General features: G+C 37.4%; 1 protein-coding gene across 1 annotated transcript in view; it reads right to left on the reverse strand.

The window, feature by feature from the left end:
- The window catches only part of LOC136031160 (twitchin-like), a 60756-nt gene that overhangs the window by 23253 nt on the left and 18415 nt on the right, over window positions 1-19088 (reverse strand). The window contains exons 4-5 of the mRNA XM_065710499.1: window positions 17750-17902; window positions 1214-1817 (exon numbers count right to left, since the gene is read on the reverse strand). Of these exons, the coding sequence (XP_065566571.1) occupies window positions 1214-1817; window positions 17750-17902 (757 nt within the window). The remainder of the gene's footprint in view (window positions 1-1213; window positions 1818-17749; window positions 17903-19088) is intronic.

Genomic DNA, 19088 nt, shown 5'->3' on the forward strand with positions numbered 1-19088 from the left:
TCTTAATATATCTATCTTATTAAACGGGCAATAATTGTATATGAGTGATTATATACTTTTCTCGTCAACAGAAATATATTTTGTTCTGAGAATTGGCGTACTAACATTTTCAGGGTGAAAACAATCCAGATAGATCACGGCTTTGAAAAAAAAATTTTGCCCTCCCATCCCCCTAAACATAAATTTCATTCACCGTCTGATGGCTGAAATTAGCTAACCAGAATCAAAGATCAATCTAAGGGTTAATCATACCTGCTTATGGTTGATTGTGTCTGGTTAAATTAGCTGTCAATCTGACGGTTCAGTTTTCCCCGAGTGAAGCTCGCTCCCTTGGTATTTAAAATAAGCAAGCAAAATAATTTTTTTTAACCTTTATCTTACACTTCTATGGTAACTCAACCCCTAGTCCCCAAAAATATGAAAATAAGAACTGAAATATATAAAATACAAAAATAAATCCAATAGGACATTCTACACCACATAGTCTACCTGTATTTCTGAATATAGGTAGAAATTTCAAGAGTTCCTTCTTTTCTTCCCTGTTTTTATTGGTCTAACTTTCCCTTTGGCTGCCCAATTTTACGTGCCAGGAGAATTTTCCGGGGGGGGGGGATTGTCTGGGGAAACATGCCGGACCCGTTTTTATTTATAAATTTATAAAATAAAAAGTATTTGGACAGCGTCCCTAATTTGTCGTAACATAACATAACCCCCCACACCCCACCCCTAATGTGCAAATATATAGTCCAAAATATACAAGTCCGATACATTCTATTACCTATCAATTATCTTTGCTGCTATGTAACTGGTTTTCTGAGATCTAACCTAAGCGTAATTCTTGACTGTGTCTCGTTCAATTAACAAGTACCATTAGCTGTATTAATCTTTTATACTTTTTATTAGTTGTGCTTTGCTTAGCATGTTTCTCGCAATATCTTATGTTTTTTTGACACGACATAATAAAGCAGTTACATGACACCTATATGACATATAAGATGTGATGGATTCATATCCCACTGGTAAACAAATTTTCACACTAAAATTTTAAAGTCGCCTTAAATGTACACATACTGGAATATAATTTTCAACGACATAACTCAGGGATGTACATCACAATTTATGTTGATGAGAGAGGGCATTGAGTAAATACAGCAAGAAACAGGCGACTAAAAACTACAGAAAATTAGAGGGAAACCACTAAATTTCCAAATACCTTTTGGCACAGGTGGGGATATTTTATTTTCTTCAATAAACAGTTTTTTCATTACACCATTGCGCCGTGCAGCCTTCGATAAACTTCTTTTCCATCTCACAGTTGAATTTGGAGTTGAAGGTGTAAAAAGCTCAGTTTTAATTTCGTCATTCTGCTTTCTAAGCCCATTCATGCAAAGTAATTTATCCATTTCCGAATCTATGATTAAATCACTTTCCTTATTACCTAGTTGATCTAAATCATAGACTGGTGAAAACGTCCTTTCACTAAGATTAACATTATTGAGTGTATCATTTTTCCTTGAATTAATATCAGTTAGCGTCATACTTTTTTTGGTTTCAATATCACTAACACTATTTAAAACAACTTGATGGTTTGACAATTGATGAGAACACGTCACTTCATCTAATAATCGACAACACATACTATCAGCATTGGTTCGATTTGCAGAAGAAAGACTGCCTGACTGGCACAAATATTTATCCAACCTGGCTTCTTCTAGATCTGCTGTATCTGTAGAAACATCTGCAGTTTTGACTTCTAAGGTATTCGTTGTAGCGTTAACTTTGGCAGCTTCACGTAGCTGTGGTGCAGTTCGACTCCCCTAAAACGACAAAAACATGGTTTCGTGAGTCAAAGCACTTTAGAATAAAACACATACAAAATGATACCAGTTTTAAAGAAGGAAAAGGTAGAAAAAATCTTGATCAATGTGAAAATTGAGCCATCAAGTCTTCAGTACTGAGCAGAACACTTCACCCGTAGACAAAAGAGTATGGGTAACTTATAAGAGTAAAAACAGGCATTAGTGACGGCAAAAAAAAACTGTCAACACCATCTAGCGTTTGGTGACACTTAACAGTTTTTTAGTTTGTAATCTTTTTTTTCTCGCCAGGAACTGAAATTAAACAATAAAGTAACTTCACCAACTAAAAATTAAATTAATTATCTTTACTAACACTGAAAAAAAAAATCACTGAAAAAACTTTACATTGAAAAAAAAATGTCAAGTGTCACAAAACACTAGATGGCGGTAATGGGCTTTTTTAGTTGACACTAGCATCAGTTTTCACACTTTTGAGTTACCCTTATACTTTTCCGTAAACCATCTGGCAAAGTTATAAATTATTTTTTCATAAGGTTTTTTTTTTTAATTTAACCCTTGACGACGATCTTTTCTCTGTGAGGCGAATACAATACAGAGTACGCCTTTATTTATTTATTTCAGGACCCCTTACCGTATGAGAGACGTACAGGAGCCAATCACCTTGACTTATGGGAACGATTTTATACCACAAGCTACTATGGTGAAATTTCTTGGTGTGTATCTTGACTGTTTTCTTTCTTTTGAACCGCATATAACTCACACCCGTTCCCTCATCCTCCGCCAGTCTTTTATGTTACACCGGGTTAACTCATTTATTCTTCCAGATGCTATGCTTTCTCTTTATTATGCTTTTAGTTTTCCTTACCTTTCTTATTGCTGCTCTGTCTGGGGTAGTATTAATAAATCTCTTCTTTGCTCCCTTCTAAGTGCCCAAAATAGGGCAGTGAAGGCTACTTTTCTTTTCCCTCGGCTTTACCCTTCTTCTGATCTTTATAATGATATTGGAATAGCTCTGCTGGATCGTACGGTAGGTAAAAGTAATCTTTATTTAGTGCATTCTGCTTTTCTACGTACACTTTCACCGTCTCTGCAGCAGCTTTTTTTTTACTTACAGACTCAGGTAGGTACTCTTCTTCTTTACGAAGTTATTCTCGCTGATTTATTTTACACAAACGATCATCAACAGCAGCTCGGAGGTCTCCTATTTATCAATCAGTTCTACTATGGAAATCCATCCCTCCTGATGTACCTCTATTTCTCTCTGTAAATACAGTTTCTCGTCTAATATTTCCAGTTTAATGGGTTTTTTATTATTATTATTATTATTATTGTTTTACCCTAATTTATATGTCTCTCTTCTCTTTATTTAATATATTTTCCAGATTTAGGTACTCTTCTTCTTTACGAAGTTATTCTCGCTGATTTATTTTACAAAAACGATCATCAACAGCAGCTCAGAGGTCTCCTATTTATCAATCAGTTCTACTATGGAAATCCATCCCTCCTGATGCACCTCTATTCCTCTCTGTAAATACAGTTTCTCGTCTAATATTTCCAGTTTAATGGGTTTTTTTATTATTATTATTATTATTGTTTTACCCTAATTTATATGTCTCTCTTCTCTTTATTTAATATATTTTCCAGATTCTAAAATGTTTTTGAATTCTTTTTCAGTTATATGTTTAATTTTCCTTCTATAATTCCTATATGATAAATGTCCTTGTCTTGTTCCATTTTTTTTTTTTTTTTTTGTGCTTGTATTTTTATTGTATAATAATAATAATAATAATAATAATAATAATAATAATTTATTTATCACCCACTTTACAAAAACAGAGGTTAAGTGGAGTAATATACAAAAGAAAAACAGCAAAAGTAATACAAGAAACAAATTTAATCACATACAGAAAAAAGACGGAAAAGGCGATGAAAACATCCTAGCCTATAAATCGCTTCAATAGCTAGATTGGCAGATAATTTTTCGAAAGCACCAGTAATATCTGTCGCACAAAACTTTTTAACCAGTTTTGTATTCCGGTAAGAACGAGGTAGATATAAAAGAAATTTGCAGTACCGGTAATAATTTACACGAATACGTTTCAGATCACCAGTCAATAGAAGTGGCCTAATACCAGAACAGAAGAGTACAGAATGATCGCAAAAATTTGAGTAAAGCCGAGTTAGCGCTCTTCTCCTATAGTGTCCACGATTTGCTACAATCTTAGAGTAACCGAGCCTCAGCTTATCACTAATATCTTTGACAGCACGAGACCGGAGAGCATTCATAGAATCGCAAACTGTTATACCAAGCCAACAAAACGATTTAACACGAGGAATACTAAAACCACTGCAGTGTAGTGAATCTGAACAATTATTACCGTTGAAAACAAGAAACTCGCACTTGTCAATATTTAGGTACAGGCCGATATCGCGGAAACCAGAAGTAACTGACTTCACTGAACGGGCAAGACCAGACTCAGTTTGACTAATCAGAAGAAGGTCATCCGCATAAGCCAGATATGAGATATCAGATGGTCCTAGTAGGCACGTAGTCGATATTTTTGATAGTACATTTTCAATACAAGCGTTAAAAAATACGGCGAAAGAACTCCCCCTTGTCTTACACCGCAACGAACAGGGATATGACCAAAATAAGAATTATCTAATGACTTAAGGCGAAGGTAAGAATGGGAGTACCAAAAACAAAGCACGTGAATTACCGACGGATTTACTCCTCTCTGGCATAATGCTGTCCATGCTTGAGTATTACAAACACTGTCAAATGCTTTAGACAAGTCTAGGGTTGCGAAATGAAGTACACGACGAGTGCGATGGGCATCTTTTAATAAAGAAGTCAAAGCACGGTGAGCATGCTGACAGCCTAGCCCCGATCTAAAACCAAATTGATTATCACCATTTAGAGCAAGCTTAGTGATATAAGGTAGTAGGAGGTGTTCAAAAAGCTTGCTAAGAGTACAAGCTACCGTTATTGGCCTATAAGAACTACAAGAAACCGGATCTTTTCCTTTTTTTAGAAGTGACGTAACGCTACCGCATAAGAACGAGTCGGGCACACACGAACTACTAAAACACATTTGAAAAAACAGTTGGAGATGAGATACCAGTTCAAAAGAATTCGGAACAAGATTCAAAACACTAATCCCATCAATATCCAAAGATTTTGATTTTAAACCCTTAATACTTTTAACAATACCCCACTTTTCAACTGGAATCACATGTCTCTGACACAAACGTGACGGCAAATTTTTTTCGAGCAAACGTGAGAAACGCTTATGCACTGCATAATTAACTTTCGAAAATATTTTTGAATAATGTTCGATCCAAGATGGACGAGGTATAATATCACTAGAACTTGTATCCGGAAACTTGGCAGAATTATCACTTTTCGCCACTCACTATTACTTTTCGGAAAAGTTTCACCGGAGTAACGAACGGCAGGAAGATGGCGTTTATATTCAAGTTTCGTCTTTTGTTTTAGATCAAACACAGTACCCCGAGAAGGTCGACCACAGGCAGACCAGACTCTTAACCAGAATTTGGCCTTATTCTTGACTTTTTTCAGCAAAGGATCACACTTCCAAATTGGTTTTTGGGTATTCGGCCTGACACGGATCAGTGGGACGGCCACATCTTCAGCTTGCTTTATACATAAGATAATGTCACGATAATAGCGATTCAAATCAGCACGAGCATTGTCAATAATGGGGTACGCATTTGTGGAAAGAAGATGGAAGGGGAGACGTACGGTGGACAGTAGAGCTCCAAGTGTAGCAAGGTAAAGAGGCATGTTCGCACTAGACCAATCACGTTTTTCAAACCACTTATGCGACAGTGATGGTTGGTTCGAGTATACGTCAGAAGTAACCGTAATATCAAAATACAGAGGTAAATGATCATAATCTCTTTCATCTTCATCAACATGTACTGCTGAAGTTTGTAATGAATGATAGCAGATACAGTGGTCCAAATTTGAGACAGAACCACTACAATGGATATATATAAAACTGAGGTCTTTCGCTAGTACCTTAAATGCTGAGGGTAGACACTGAAAAAGCGCTTCCTTTCGTGTCGAGGAAACGGTGATGTCACAGTTTAAGTCGCCTATAAGCACCCACTTGTATCCGAGACGCTCAATACCAGATATGAGAGTCTTTAATTTGTTACAGGCATTAGCATAACTGGAGAAGGAAGAAACAGATCTTCTATCATGGGGCAAATAGGCGTTGATTAGGATCACGTCTGCAAGCCGGATTGCAAGATAGTGTTCAGAGGATTGGTAGCAGCTAGGAGACAAATATCTAAGCAAAGATCGCTTAATTATACAGGCAAGACCGCCAGAACAACAATCATGTAAGAGAACAACATCATGATTAGCTAGTTTCTCATCAAGGCTTAACACTTTATCCTTTGTCCCATTGATGTTGAAAGAGCACACTGAGACTTTATACTCATTCCTGATTGCAAAGGAGAAGGTCGTGGAACTTTGGAATTTGCAAGAGCCTTTAGTTTGGAGCAACGAAAACTGTAAGCAACATGATCTCCACTACAATTTGCACACTTTGGGGTGTTACTGCAAGGTGAGTCACTAGAGTTCATATGGGGAGCAGAGCACCGTGAGCATTTGTAGTTTTGATCGGGACATTATGCGGCAAGGTGGTCAGGTGATTGACATTTCCTGCAGCACCTAGGAATTCGCCGATATTCATACACTCGGAATAGTTCATAGCCTATCTTCAGTCCAGATTTAAGGGCCGAGGAAAGAGAGATTTCGTCTCCGAACGTAATTTTCGCACAATTTGAGCTCCCAATTCTCATAGCGTCTCGAACACCCCTGCAAGCTTTAAGAGGCGCAAAATCAAGATCTTGTGCAACGCCTTTCATTATGCCGAAAAACTTTTTCTCCACCATTTTTGCTTCACAATCACGAAAAACCGAGCGTGCAGATTTGCAAAAGTCAGCTGCGGCCACGCTATCGATCTTCACAATCAATTTATCACCAGAGGCGCGCACAGTATCAATGCACTCGTGACCAGAAATACAGTCAATTCTTTTCTTCCGTTTAGATGCATTATCAAGATCATGAGGTACATTCGTGATAATAACAGTGACTTTGCTTATATCACTACCAATAGCACTGCTTGGGAGGCTGGGGAAATTCAGATCGTAAGTTGACATTTTCTCATTAACTTGCGAAAGTCTGTTGAATTTCGTTAAGCTTAGAAGCTATCCTGGAGAAAGCAACTGCTGGAATACAGGGAACTTCGGCTGGGGAACGGATAACAAAGACAGGCATGTCCTCAGAAGCACTCTGATTTTGAAGAAGTTCTAACATGTCTTTCAAATGATTCAGAGCTGCGTTTGGACCCGTGCACCTTGGATAGGGCTCGGTCAATTTCGGCAGCGAATCCCACAGGATTTTCTTCGATTTGGCAATATCACTTGACTCAAAAAATTCAACAGCAAATTTTAAGATCACTGTAGCTTCGACACCTTTTACATTATTATACTGCAGAAAGTTCAGAACCGGGGCATAAACAAAGCAGTCAGTATCCATATCAGAGTCCATTTTCATGCAAAAAGTCTGTTAATCCAATTCCGAGTCAAAAACATAACCATAGGCAAAACACATCTTAACCGCACGAAAGCTGAATGGTAGTTGGCTAAATTTCAGAAGACCAAAATGCCAATAAGCGAGGGAAGCTTAGGCTCCTGCTAACTATTCCCCGCAGTTTAAGGGAGACACACTCCCGGCAGGTACGACGACGCTTGCTACAGAAAACCTCCCCTCTTCTGCTCGCTTATTAGTAAAAAGCACATTAGTGTGCTTTCTTTTTTCTTTTTTTTATTGTATCTGATTTATAAATGTTTTATTTTTGTTTTGTTGGCCCATTACAAATACTCACGACAAAACCACATACAAACTTTATACAATAGATTTTACTGGGTTTTCACCCACTCCCCCTCTCCCCATAAAACATTACGGTAAATGTGCTTCTAGGCAATTTCATAGCTAAAACGAGCGTTGGAAAATAAATCCCTGCCCTACCCCCAATTTTGATTCAAAATCAAGAGAACTCTTGATTTTGAGTTCTTAAGGGTCTAACCGCAAAAGTTAGACCCTTACCACTTTCTAGGAATAAGCTGAAACCGAGGTGCTAGGAAAAAAAATCGAAGTGTTGCTCTGGCAACACAACAACACATATATTTAATATACTTTTTTGGGCGTAATGTTTATTAAGTATATTTTTCCTTATGTTCCTAAGCTGAGATCTGAAATCGCAAGATATTGGGAAAAATGGTATGCTATAATGGCACTGCATGTGCTGGGTACTGAAAGTCTCCATGCTTAAATTGTAAACCGTAAATAAATTATTATTCAATTTAGTTATACAATTTGACTGGAATAATGAATTCAATATAAAATTATAAGAGCAGCCTTACAAACCTTGTGAATTTGAGTGGATCCAGGCCAGTGACTTTACCACTGCCTGTATATATGTACCAACTATACTTTCGATCAGACCCATCAATACCATATTTAAGGCAGATAGAATACAAATATGGGCAATGGTTTTATTTAATCCATTTGGCCTGTTACAGCTGAATAGGCAAGTGCAGATTTTCAAAATAAAAAATTATAGCTTGAGACTATCACAGTATGATCTTCCAGACACCCCGCAAAAAAAGAAAAAACGTCAAGATGGACTAAAGTTAAAGTTAAACTCCCAGCAATAGCATTCAGGTTGTACAGATATAATATTGAAACTGATTGGTCTATGAGTTCGTATATGCACTGGCACTAAAGACACAAGCATATCCGCAACACCGTGCTAACGCTAAGGCACTTTTCAATTTTCCATGTTTTTTCTTACATTTATTAAAAGTGAACATGTTAATCAAATTTATTTATAATAATATTACTACTACTAACAAAAAAACGCAGCACTAAGCTATCTGACGCCAATCCAATTGTGCTCCCATCCCATTCCATTCAGATCGTCAATATTCAAACAGTTCATGGTAACGAACTGTAGTAAGGGGCGACCCGGCTCAATACTAACCGAAACTCTAAAAATGAAATTTTGATACCAGTAAATACATCAAAAGAATCACATTTTAATGCTGATTCTAAATATATAAGTTTCATCAACATTAGTCTTACCCATCAAAAGTTACGAGCCTGAGAAAATTCGCTTTATTTTAGAAAATAGGGGGAAACAACCCCCCTAAAAGTCATAGAATCTTAACAAAGATCACATCATCAGATTCAGCGTATCAGAGAACCTTACAATAGAAGTTTCAAGCTCCTATCTACAAAAATGTGGAATTTTGTATTTTTTGGCAGAAGACAGATCACGGATGCGTATTTATTTGTTTGTTTTTATGGCACTTGGTATCTACCAAGTGACATATAGCGATCGCAAAATTCTGTCGGTCCCGGTTTTGCTAGTTTAGGCACTTCCAGATAAGCTAGGACGATTAAATTTGGCAGGCGTATCAGGAACCAGACCCAATTAAATTAGAAATTGTCATTTCCACGATTCGACCATGTGGGAGGGAGTGGGGGGACGGTTAAATAGGAAAAAATGAGGTATTTTTAACTGACGAACGGGTGATCGGATCTTAATGAAATTTGATATTTAGAAGGATATCGTGTCTCAAAGCTCTTATTATAAACCCCAGCCGGATCTGGTGACACTGGGGGGAGTTGGGGGGGGGAGAACCTAAAATCTTGGAAAATGCTTGGGTGGAGGGATCAGGAGGAAACTTGGTGGGAAAAATAATCAGAAGTCCTAGATACGTGATTGACATAACCAGAACGGATCCGCTCTATTTGGGGGAGTTGGGCGGAGGGTTAATTCTGAAAAATTAGAAAAAATGAGGTATTTTTAACTTACGAAGGAGTGATTGGATCTTAATGAAATTTCATATTAGGAGGACCTCGTAACTCAGATCTCTTATTTTAAATCCCAACCGGATCCAGAGTCATTGGGGGGGGGGGCGGAAATCTTGGAAAACAGTTAAAACAGAGAGATCAGGATGGAACTTGGTGGGAAGAATAAAAACAAATCCAAGATACGTGACTGGCATAACCCGACCGGATCCGCTCCGGATCCAGTGACATTGGGGGGGGGGAGTTTGGGGGGAACCTAGAATCTTGGAAAACGTTTAGGGTGGAGGGATCGGGATGAAACTTGGTGGGAAAAATAAGCAGAAGTCCTAGATACGTGATTGACATAACCGGAATGGATCCGCTCTATTTGGGGGAGTTGGAGGGGGGTTAATTTCGAAAATTAGAAAAAATGAGGTATTTTTAACTTACGAAGGAGTGATCGGATCTTAATGAAATTTGATATTTAGAAGGAGCAAGTAACAAAGATCTCTTATTTTAAATCCCGACCGGATCCAGCGTCATTGGGGGGAGGGGGAACCGGAAATCTTAGGAAACACTTAAAGTGGAGAGATCAGGACGAACTTGGTGGGAAGAATAAAAACATGTCCAAGATACGTGACTGACATAACCGGACCGGATCCGCTCTCTTTGATGGAGTTGGGAGGCGGGAGTAATCCGGAAAAATTCAAAAAAATGAGGTATTTGTAACTTACGAACGGGTGATCAGATCTTAATGAAATTTTAAATTTAGAAGGATTTTGATCTCTAGAGCTCTTATTTTAAATCCCGACCAGATCCGGCGACATTGGGAGGAATTGGAAAGGGGGAAACCGGAATTCTTGGAAAACGTGAAAATTTAGGCATCTTTATTTTTATTTTGGGTGATCGGATCTTAATGAAACTTGATATATAGAAGGATCTTATGTCTCAGATGCTCCATTTCGGGGACATAGGGGGTTGGAGGGGGGAAACAGAAAACTTGCAAAACGCTTAGAGTGGAGAAACCGAGAAGAAACTTGATGGGAAGAATAAGCACAAGTTATAGATATGTGATTGACATAATTGGAGAGGATCTGTTCTCTTTGGAGGAGCTTAGGGTGTTGATTTGGAAAAATTAGAAAAATTGAGGTATTTTTAACTTAAGACCGGGTGACCAGATCTTAATGAAATTTGACATTTAGAAGGAACTCATGCCTCAGAGCTCTTATTTTAAATCCAGACCAGATCTGTTGACATTGGTGGGAGTTGGAGGGGAAAACCGGAAATCTTGGATAACGCTTAAAGTGGAGAAATCGGGATGAAACTTGGTGGGTAGAATAAGCAAATGTCGTAGATACGTGATTGACGTAACCGTACAGGATCTGCTCTCTTTGGGGGAGTTAGGGGGTGGGGTTCAGCGCTTTGGCAAATTTGATGCTTCTGGATGTGCTAGGACGATGAAAATTGGTTAGCGTGTCAGGGAGCTGCACAAATTGACTTGATACAGTCGTTGATCGGATCTTAATGAATTTTGATATTTATAAAGACGTCGTGACTCAGAGCTCTTATTTTAAATCCCGACCGGCATTAAGCCACTGATTTTCCTTTTAAATCAATCTATTGATTCTTAGAATTTTGCTAGAGCTCATACCATATGAGCTCTTGGCTCTTCTGGCCTCGTCACAAGTGCCATATGAGCTCTTAGCTCTTGTTTTTTTGTTGTTTTTTTCCCAGGGGTGATCGTATGGACCCAGTGGTCCTAGAATGTTGCGAGAGGGCTCATTCTAACGGAAATTAAAAGTTCTAGTGCCCTTTTTAAGTGAAAATAATTGGAGGGCACCTAGGCCCCCTCCAACGTACATTTTTTCCCCAAAGTCACCGGATCAAAATTTTGAGATAGCCATTTTGTTCAGCTTAGTCGAAAACCTAATAATTTATTCCCCACACTCCCCAGGAGAGGGGCTGCAAGTTACAAACTTTGACCGTTGTTTACATACAGTAATGGTTATTATCAAGTTTACAAACGTTTTCAGGGGGACTTTTTCGTGTTGGGATGGGGGTTGGTCATGGGAGGGTGTTACGTGGGAGGATCTTTTCATGGGGGAATTTATCATGAGGGAAGAGAATTTCCATGAAGGGGGCGCAGGATTTTCTAGCATTATTAAAAAAAAAAAACAATGAGAAAATAAATGAAAAAATTTTTCACCTGGAAGTAATGAGTAGCATTAAAACTTAAAACAAAAATAAATATTAGGCATACAAGGGGGATCGTCTCCTCCACAATACCTTCCTCTTTACGCTAAAGTATTTATAGTAATCTCAACTATTTATTCTACGGCCTTTGTGATTCAGGGGTCATTCTTAAAGTTTTGGGATACAATTCAAGCTTTAGTGTAAAGAGCGTAAGCGTAAAGAGTGTAAAGAGCGTAGTGTAAAGGTATTGACGAGGGGGCAAACCCCCCTTACATACGTAATAAAAATGCACAAATATAGAAGCTCGTTACGTAATTTAATTCGTAAGGTACATATGTTTCTTGCAAACAAAAACGTTTGTAAAAAAATTAAAAAATCTAGTTGCATTTTTAAATAACCAAAAATTGGAGGGCAGCTGGGCCTCCTCCCCCACCCCTTTTTTATCAAAATTATCCGATCAAAACAATGAGAAAGCCGTTTAGCAAATAAAAAGCAAATTTCATTTTAATTATTCATGTGCGGTGAGCCAAAATCAAAACATGCATTAATTCAAAAACGTTCAGAAATTAAATATAAAAAAAACAAGTTTTTTTAACTGAAAATAAGGAGCGACATTAAAACTTAAAACGAACAGAAATTATTCCGTACATGAAAGAAATTGTCCCCTCCGCAACGCCTTACTCTTTACGCTAAAGTTTTTTTATTTTATTTTTAAAACGTAGAGTTGTGACAGAGTCAAACTTTAGCGTAAAGAGTGAGGCGTTGCTGAGGAGATATCCTCTTTCATGTACGGAGTAATTTCTGTTCGTTTTAAGTTTTAATGTCGCTCCTTACTTGCAGTTAAATAAAGACTTGTTTTTTGATTTAGTCACTTAAATGGAATGTATGTGCTATGGCTGTTGTGGGCAACTTGACTAACCTGCTCCTTAACCCTTTCCCTGCTTGGGATGTATATATTCGCAAAAAAATTGATTCCCCTTACGTTCCAAGCGAGTATTTTCGTGGCTTGTTTTTATATAATTACTGCTCAACACGACTATCAGCGCCTTGCATTATTTACGTTTAAACATTAGTGAACGTGTTCCGTCCTGCCAAGTTAACATTGCATAATAGACAATATTTATATATTTCTACAGTTCACTGCTCCATACGACTATATTCGACTAATTTCATACTAAAAGGAATTATTAATTTTATGTAAGGTGTTGTAAGTATAAATTTTTGAAACAAATTTGTCTTTGTATTTGAGTAATTATTTTTCATTTCATTCCCTTTGCGAAAATTCGTATTTAAAAAAATTAAAAATATGATTGTCAACTGCTAAACATGAACAAACTCGCCTCACCTAAATTCATCAAACTGCTTTACACGAATAAATACGCAACACTGAAATTATTGCAGACAGCGGGCACGAAATATCAAACACCTAGGCCCAGAAAAAGGGTTAAAAAACTAGGGTCTCCCGAAATTCCCTCAATAGGCTTGAGAGACGTATGATCAGTAAATCGATATTAACAAAGTCATGCGCCAATTCGGAATGATCTTAATTACAAGTAAAACACAATATATCTTAAGTATATTCGATTAGTAAGATGGCTCAAGTCAAAGATTAATGGTAATAACAACTCGTTACAGCCCAGTTCCATCTAAGGCCAACAGAACTACGCAAACACCTTATGGAACTAAATTCTCAGCTTCTCGTTTAGCTTTATTCCACGAAGTTTTAACTGCCTTTAAATGCTGATCATAATTTCTTCCTACCCTATATGAGGGCGTCCTATCCATCTACAGATCTTGGTAAGTTCTTTGGAAAATGTTAAGCAATTTTTCCTCGATTTTTCGAAGCACTGATGGTTCAGAGCCCTACTAAACAAATCTTATCACCATATCTTCTAATAACCTAAATTTAGTTCTAAGATTAATCGCTCCATCTGAAAAAAAAAAAAAAAATAAGAGCTAAGAGTTCATATGGCACTTGTAACGAGGCCGGAAAAGCCAAGAGCTCATATGATATGAGCTCTAGCAAAATTCTACGAATCAATAGATTGATTTAAAAGGAAAATCAGAGGCTTAATGCCGGTCGGGATTTAAAATAAGAGCTCTGAGTCAAGAGGTCCTTCTAAGTATCAAAATTCATTAAGATCCGATCACCCACTCGTAACTTATAAATACCTCATTTTTTCTAATTTTTCCTTTTCCTTCAGCCCCCTAGATGGTCGAATCGGGGAAAATAACTTTATCAAGTCAATTTGTGCAGCTCCCTGACACACCTACCAATTTTCGTCGTCCTAGTACGTCCAGAAGCACCGAACTCGCCAAAGCAATGAACCCCATCCCCTAATTCCCCCAAAGAGAGCGAATCCAGTATGGTTACGTCAATTACGTATCTACGATATTTGCTGATTCTACCCACGAAGTTTCACCCTGATTTCTCCACTCTAAAAGTTTTCCAAGATTTCCGGTTTCCCCCTCCAACTCCCCCCAATGTCAACAGATCTGGTCGGGATTTGAAATAAGAGCTCCGAGACAAGAGTTCCTTCTAAATATCAAATTTCATTAAGATCCGGTCACCCGGTCTTCAGTTAAAAAACCTTAATTTTTCTAATTTTACCAAATTAACAACCCCAAGTTCCTCCAAAGAGAACGGATCCGTTCCAATTATGTCAATCACGTATCTATAACTTGTGCTTATTCTTCCCGTCAAGTTTCATCCCGATCTCTCCACTCTAATCGTTTTCCAAGATTTCCGTTTCCCCCTCCAACCTCCTGCGTCCCCGGATCCGATTCGAATTGAAAATGGAGCAGCTAAGACATAAGATTCTTCTATATATCAAGTTTCATTAAGATCCGATTCCCCATTCGTAAGATAAAGATACCTCAATCTTCATGTTTTCCAAGAATTCAGGTTTCCCCCTCTAGCTCCCACCAATGTCACCGGATCTGGTCGGAATTTAAAACAAGTGCTCTAAAGCACAAGATCCTTCTAAATATTAAATTTCATTAAGATCCGTTCGTAAGTTAAAAATACCTCATTTTTTTCTAAATTTTTCCGAATTAATCCCCCCCCCCAACTGCATCAAAGAGAGCAGTTCCAGTCCGGTTACGTCAGTCACGTATCTTGGACTTGTTTTTATTCTTCCAACCAAGTTTCATCCTGATCTCTCCATTAAGTGTTTTCCAAGATTTCCGTCCTCCGCCCACGCTGGATCCGGTCAGGATTTAAAATAAGAGACCTGAGTTACGAGGTCCTTCTAAATATGAAATTTCATTAAGATCTGATCACTCTTTCGCAAGTTAAAAATACCTCATTTTTACTAATTTTTCTGAATCAACCCCCCCCCCACTGCCCCAAATAGAGCGGATCCGTTCCAGTTATGTCAATCACATATCTAGGACTTCTGCTTATTTTTCCCACCAAGTTTCATCCCGATCCCTCCACTCTAAGCGTTTTCCAAGATTTTAGGCCCCCCAACTCCCCCCAATGTCACCGGATCCGCTCAAGATTTAAAATAAGAGCTCTGAGACATGATATCCTTCTAAATATCAAATTTCATTAAGATCCGATCACCCGTTCGTAAGTTAAAAATACCTTATTTTTTCCAATTTTTCCGAATTAACCCCCCCCCCCAACTCCCCCAAAGAGAGCGGATCCGTTCCGGTTATGTCAATCACGTATCTAGGACTTGCGCTTATTCTTCCCACCAAGTTTCATCCCGATTTCTCCACTCTAAGCGTTTTCCAAGATTTTAGGCCCCCCCAACTCCCCCCAATGTCACTGGATCCGGTCAGGATTTAAAATAAAAGCTCTGAGACACGATATCCTTCTAAACATCAAATTTCATTAAGATCCGATCACCCGTTCGTAAGTTAAAAATACCTCATTTTTCTAATTTTTCTGATTTAACCGTCCGCCCACTCCCCCCCCCCCCCCGCCCAGATGGTCAAATCAGGAACGACAATTTCTAATTTAATCTGGTCTGGTTCCTGATACACCTGCCACATTTCATCGTCCTAGCTTACCTGGAAGTGCCTAAAGTAGCAAAACCGGGGCAGAGAGACAAACAGACCGACCGACAGAATTTGCGATCGCTATATATCACTTGGTAGATACCAAGTGCCATAAAAATCAACTAGAGACACAACACCATGTGCCTTGGCAACTCTACTTTAACCATTGGTTTAATCTACATTGATAACCCAAGAATATAAGTTTTTGATATGTTTTCTCTGAAATAAAAAGGGATATCTAACATATTCATAATTTCAAATAACCGCAAAAAACAGGATTTTAGGCTTTTCACGAGAATAGATTTTACGCCACGGATTTATATATAGGCAAAGGTATAAAAACAATATCTCATAGCTCAACAACGTGGCTAAAACTTTTTATATAGCCACAATGACTTGACATCCAGAAAAAAACCAACAGTGCCAGATTAAGAGTTTCAAACATGTGTTAGGAGAAGTTTTCAAAACGTCACGGATTTACATGAATTTAAGAGAAGAGAACGACCGCTCCTAAGGCACTTGATTCTTAACGGTGGAAAGAAAGGATAACTGCTCTTCGAAAAAGGCTCGCATGAACCATGGCGTTAATTTACTACACTATTTCAAAAATAAACTGACAGGATCTTTTTCAAATTATGTTTTGTTTTCGTGAAGTTAGTTAAAGAAATGATGTTTTTGTTGTTCATTTTTGTAAAAAGAAAGAAAGAAGTGTATCCAGCCTGAAACGTTGAAGCTTAACGTTTTATGGACGGAATATCTGCTGCTAAGGTTTTTTGAAAATTTTGGGCTGCAAGCCCAAATTTCTTCGAAAAGGCCTGTATGAACAATAACATTTATTTTCCACGAAGTTTGTAAAAAATAATCACATGTGATCATTCTAATATCAAATGTGATTACATTCTGTTTTTAAATTAAAAAATAAACAGTTGAGATGTTGTTTTTTCTTCTTCTTCTAAAATGCAGAATTTTTAGAAAAACGCGCTTGAAGAATATTAAAATACCGTTTATTGTTTCAACATATTGAGAAAAAGTTTTGAAGCTCATCTTAGTCGCGGAGAGTACGGCTTGAATTTAATTTTCAAGCGAAAAAGTCGATCCTCATCATCGTAAGGCTTGTGAAATTTAATATTAAAAAAAAACTTTTTGTTTCAAATTTAACAGGACTGAGGATAACGTGTCACTGGTCCAGCTGTAATTATTGCCTGGGAATCACAACTTAATGCCCAAATTTTCGAAATTGCTATATTGCCAAATTCTAAATTGCATTTAGACTCCATTTTTGTTATGAAGAAAATTATTATCTACCATGAAGTTTAAGAAAATAAGCTGCTGAATCATTCAAACCTGAAGTATTCTTGTTCATTTTCCCTATAGAAAATGAGCATATTCATTTTTAGTTCGTTTCCACAGAATAGTCTCCATAGATGCTGCGAGTATTTGGTGGGGCAGGAGTATTGGGCGACATATTTATTTAGTAAATGCAACTTCCAGAATTGCTGACAATGCCGTGTTTAAAAGAAAGCACTAAATCAAATATTTTACATCAAAAGGTCCAAAACAGTTATTCACAGAAACAATATACGCCTTAATTACTTGTCTGATAAATATAAACGATGTTCCAAAGGAAAAGGAGCACGTACACTGACAATAGTAAACAAATATTGTAACATATTTTAGACAGGTAAAGACGTAGGGGGGGGGGGGTCTTCCACCCTCTCCCACTTGAAAATTCAAGGTGGTTCTACGATTTTTTCTACCATAACACTTATAATATGGAGTATCACCCCCACCCCAATTCATAAATTAGTAAAAATAAAGAAGGATTAATATTTACAATTTGACTAGCTGTTTGAGGTCCTGAAGTTCTGTGAGACTCAATTTCGATGTCTGAAATGATGTGTGAAGAGGCGAAATCGTGAAAAACTTCATCAAACGCGGCAACATTTTCGGCTTCTTCATCAGTCACTTGCTTCAACGGTAAGAGCCACTAACGAAATAAACCATAATTAGACTGGCTTAAGAACGTATTTGGTGTTTTCAACAACAAGTTTTTGTTCTTCGCAATATTTTCCTTTTTTTGCAATAACCATATCCACACTAGGGCTTTACAAATAAGGTAAGGGCAAACCCTGGTGCAAGATAAATTTATGAAGGCAGTTTTAGAAAGAACTATAACAAAATTACTTAACACAGAATATGTATAAAATTGCATATTACTACCTATTTTTACAAGAGCAGTCCTGGAAAGTTTCAGAGCCCTAATTTAGGCAAAGACGGAAGAAGATTCAGGCATGAAAATAAGAATGAAAGTTACATGCTTCTAAAAGTACCCAAAAGTCTTTTTCTTAATTGGTCTTATTTCCAGATAAGGGAAGCTGAAGACTAGCTTTATTCCCACAGTCCTAGCCACCAAAAAGCCTCTAAGTTCCAAAGAGTTAGGCAACACTAAGCATAATAATTTATCCTTACTATTTATCCTAACTACCCTGCTCTCATTTCCTTTTTAAGTAATTCTTATTTGTTCTTTTCTTTTAACTGTGTTGTTAGTTTTGGTCGATTATTTTTTATGTTGCTTCTGGTTTCAAAATGTGAACCTGGCCACATTAAAGCTTATGTTAAATTTTTTATTGGTCTTTTACTTAATTTTTATTTGCTAGAATTTTTTTTCGAATCGTTTCCATCGTAATTTATGTTGTAATATTTACTTTTCTGGTTGTCGAATCGCAAATTTAGTCCGTCAGGGCAAAATTTTAAAGCAGGAATATAAACATGGTCTTTGGGCCAGAATTTCCACAAATAAGATGTGGGGAGGTGCGGTGGCTTCATTCCTGGAAACAGCTTTTGTTTTTAAAGGATGGAGGTGAGGGCTAACAATTTTTGTTTCTAAAATTTGAGTTTTAACAATCAATCAGTCCACTTATTACCCTAAAAACAGCCTTTTCTTCTGTCCCTTTAGACTGCCATGTGTTAGGCTCTTGGTCAGCCCAGAAGATTATTCTATTACTATATATGCTGTAAATGTTTGTTCACAAAAGAATAAACAAACAAATAATCACAACAACATTAAGAAAAAACACTTAAAAGAAAGAAAAGAAGTATCATCGAGTAACAGTTTATAGAAAGGAAGTAAATAAGCTATTCGTCGGATCCAAAAATTTCTCAAACCGCAATCT

The sequence above is a fragment of the Artemia franciscana genome, chromosome 1, assembly GCF_032884065.1.
Source record: "Artemia franciscana chromosome 1, ASM3288406v1, whole genome shotgun sequence".
Classification (NCBI taxonomy): domain Eukaryota; kingdom Metazoa; phylum Arthropoda; class Branchiopoda; order Anostraca; family Artemiidae; genus Artemia; species Artemia franciscana.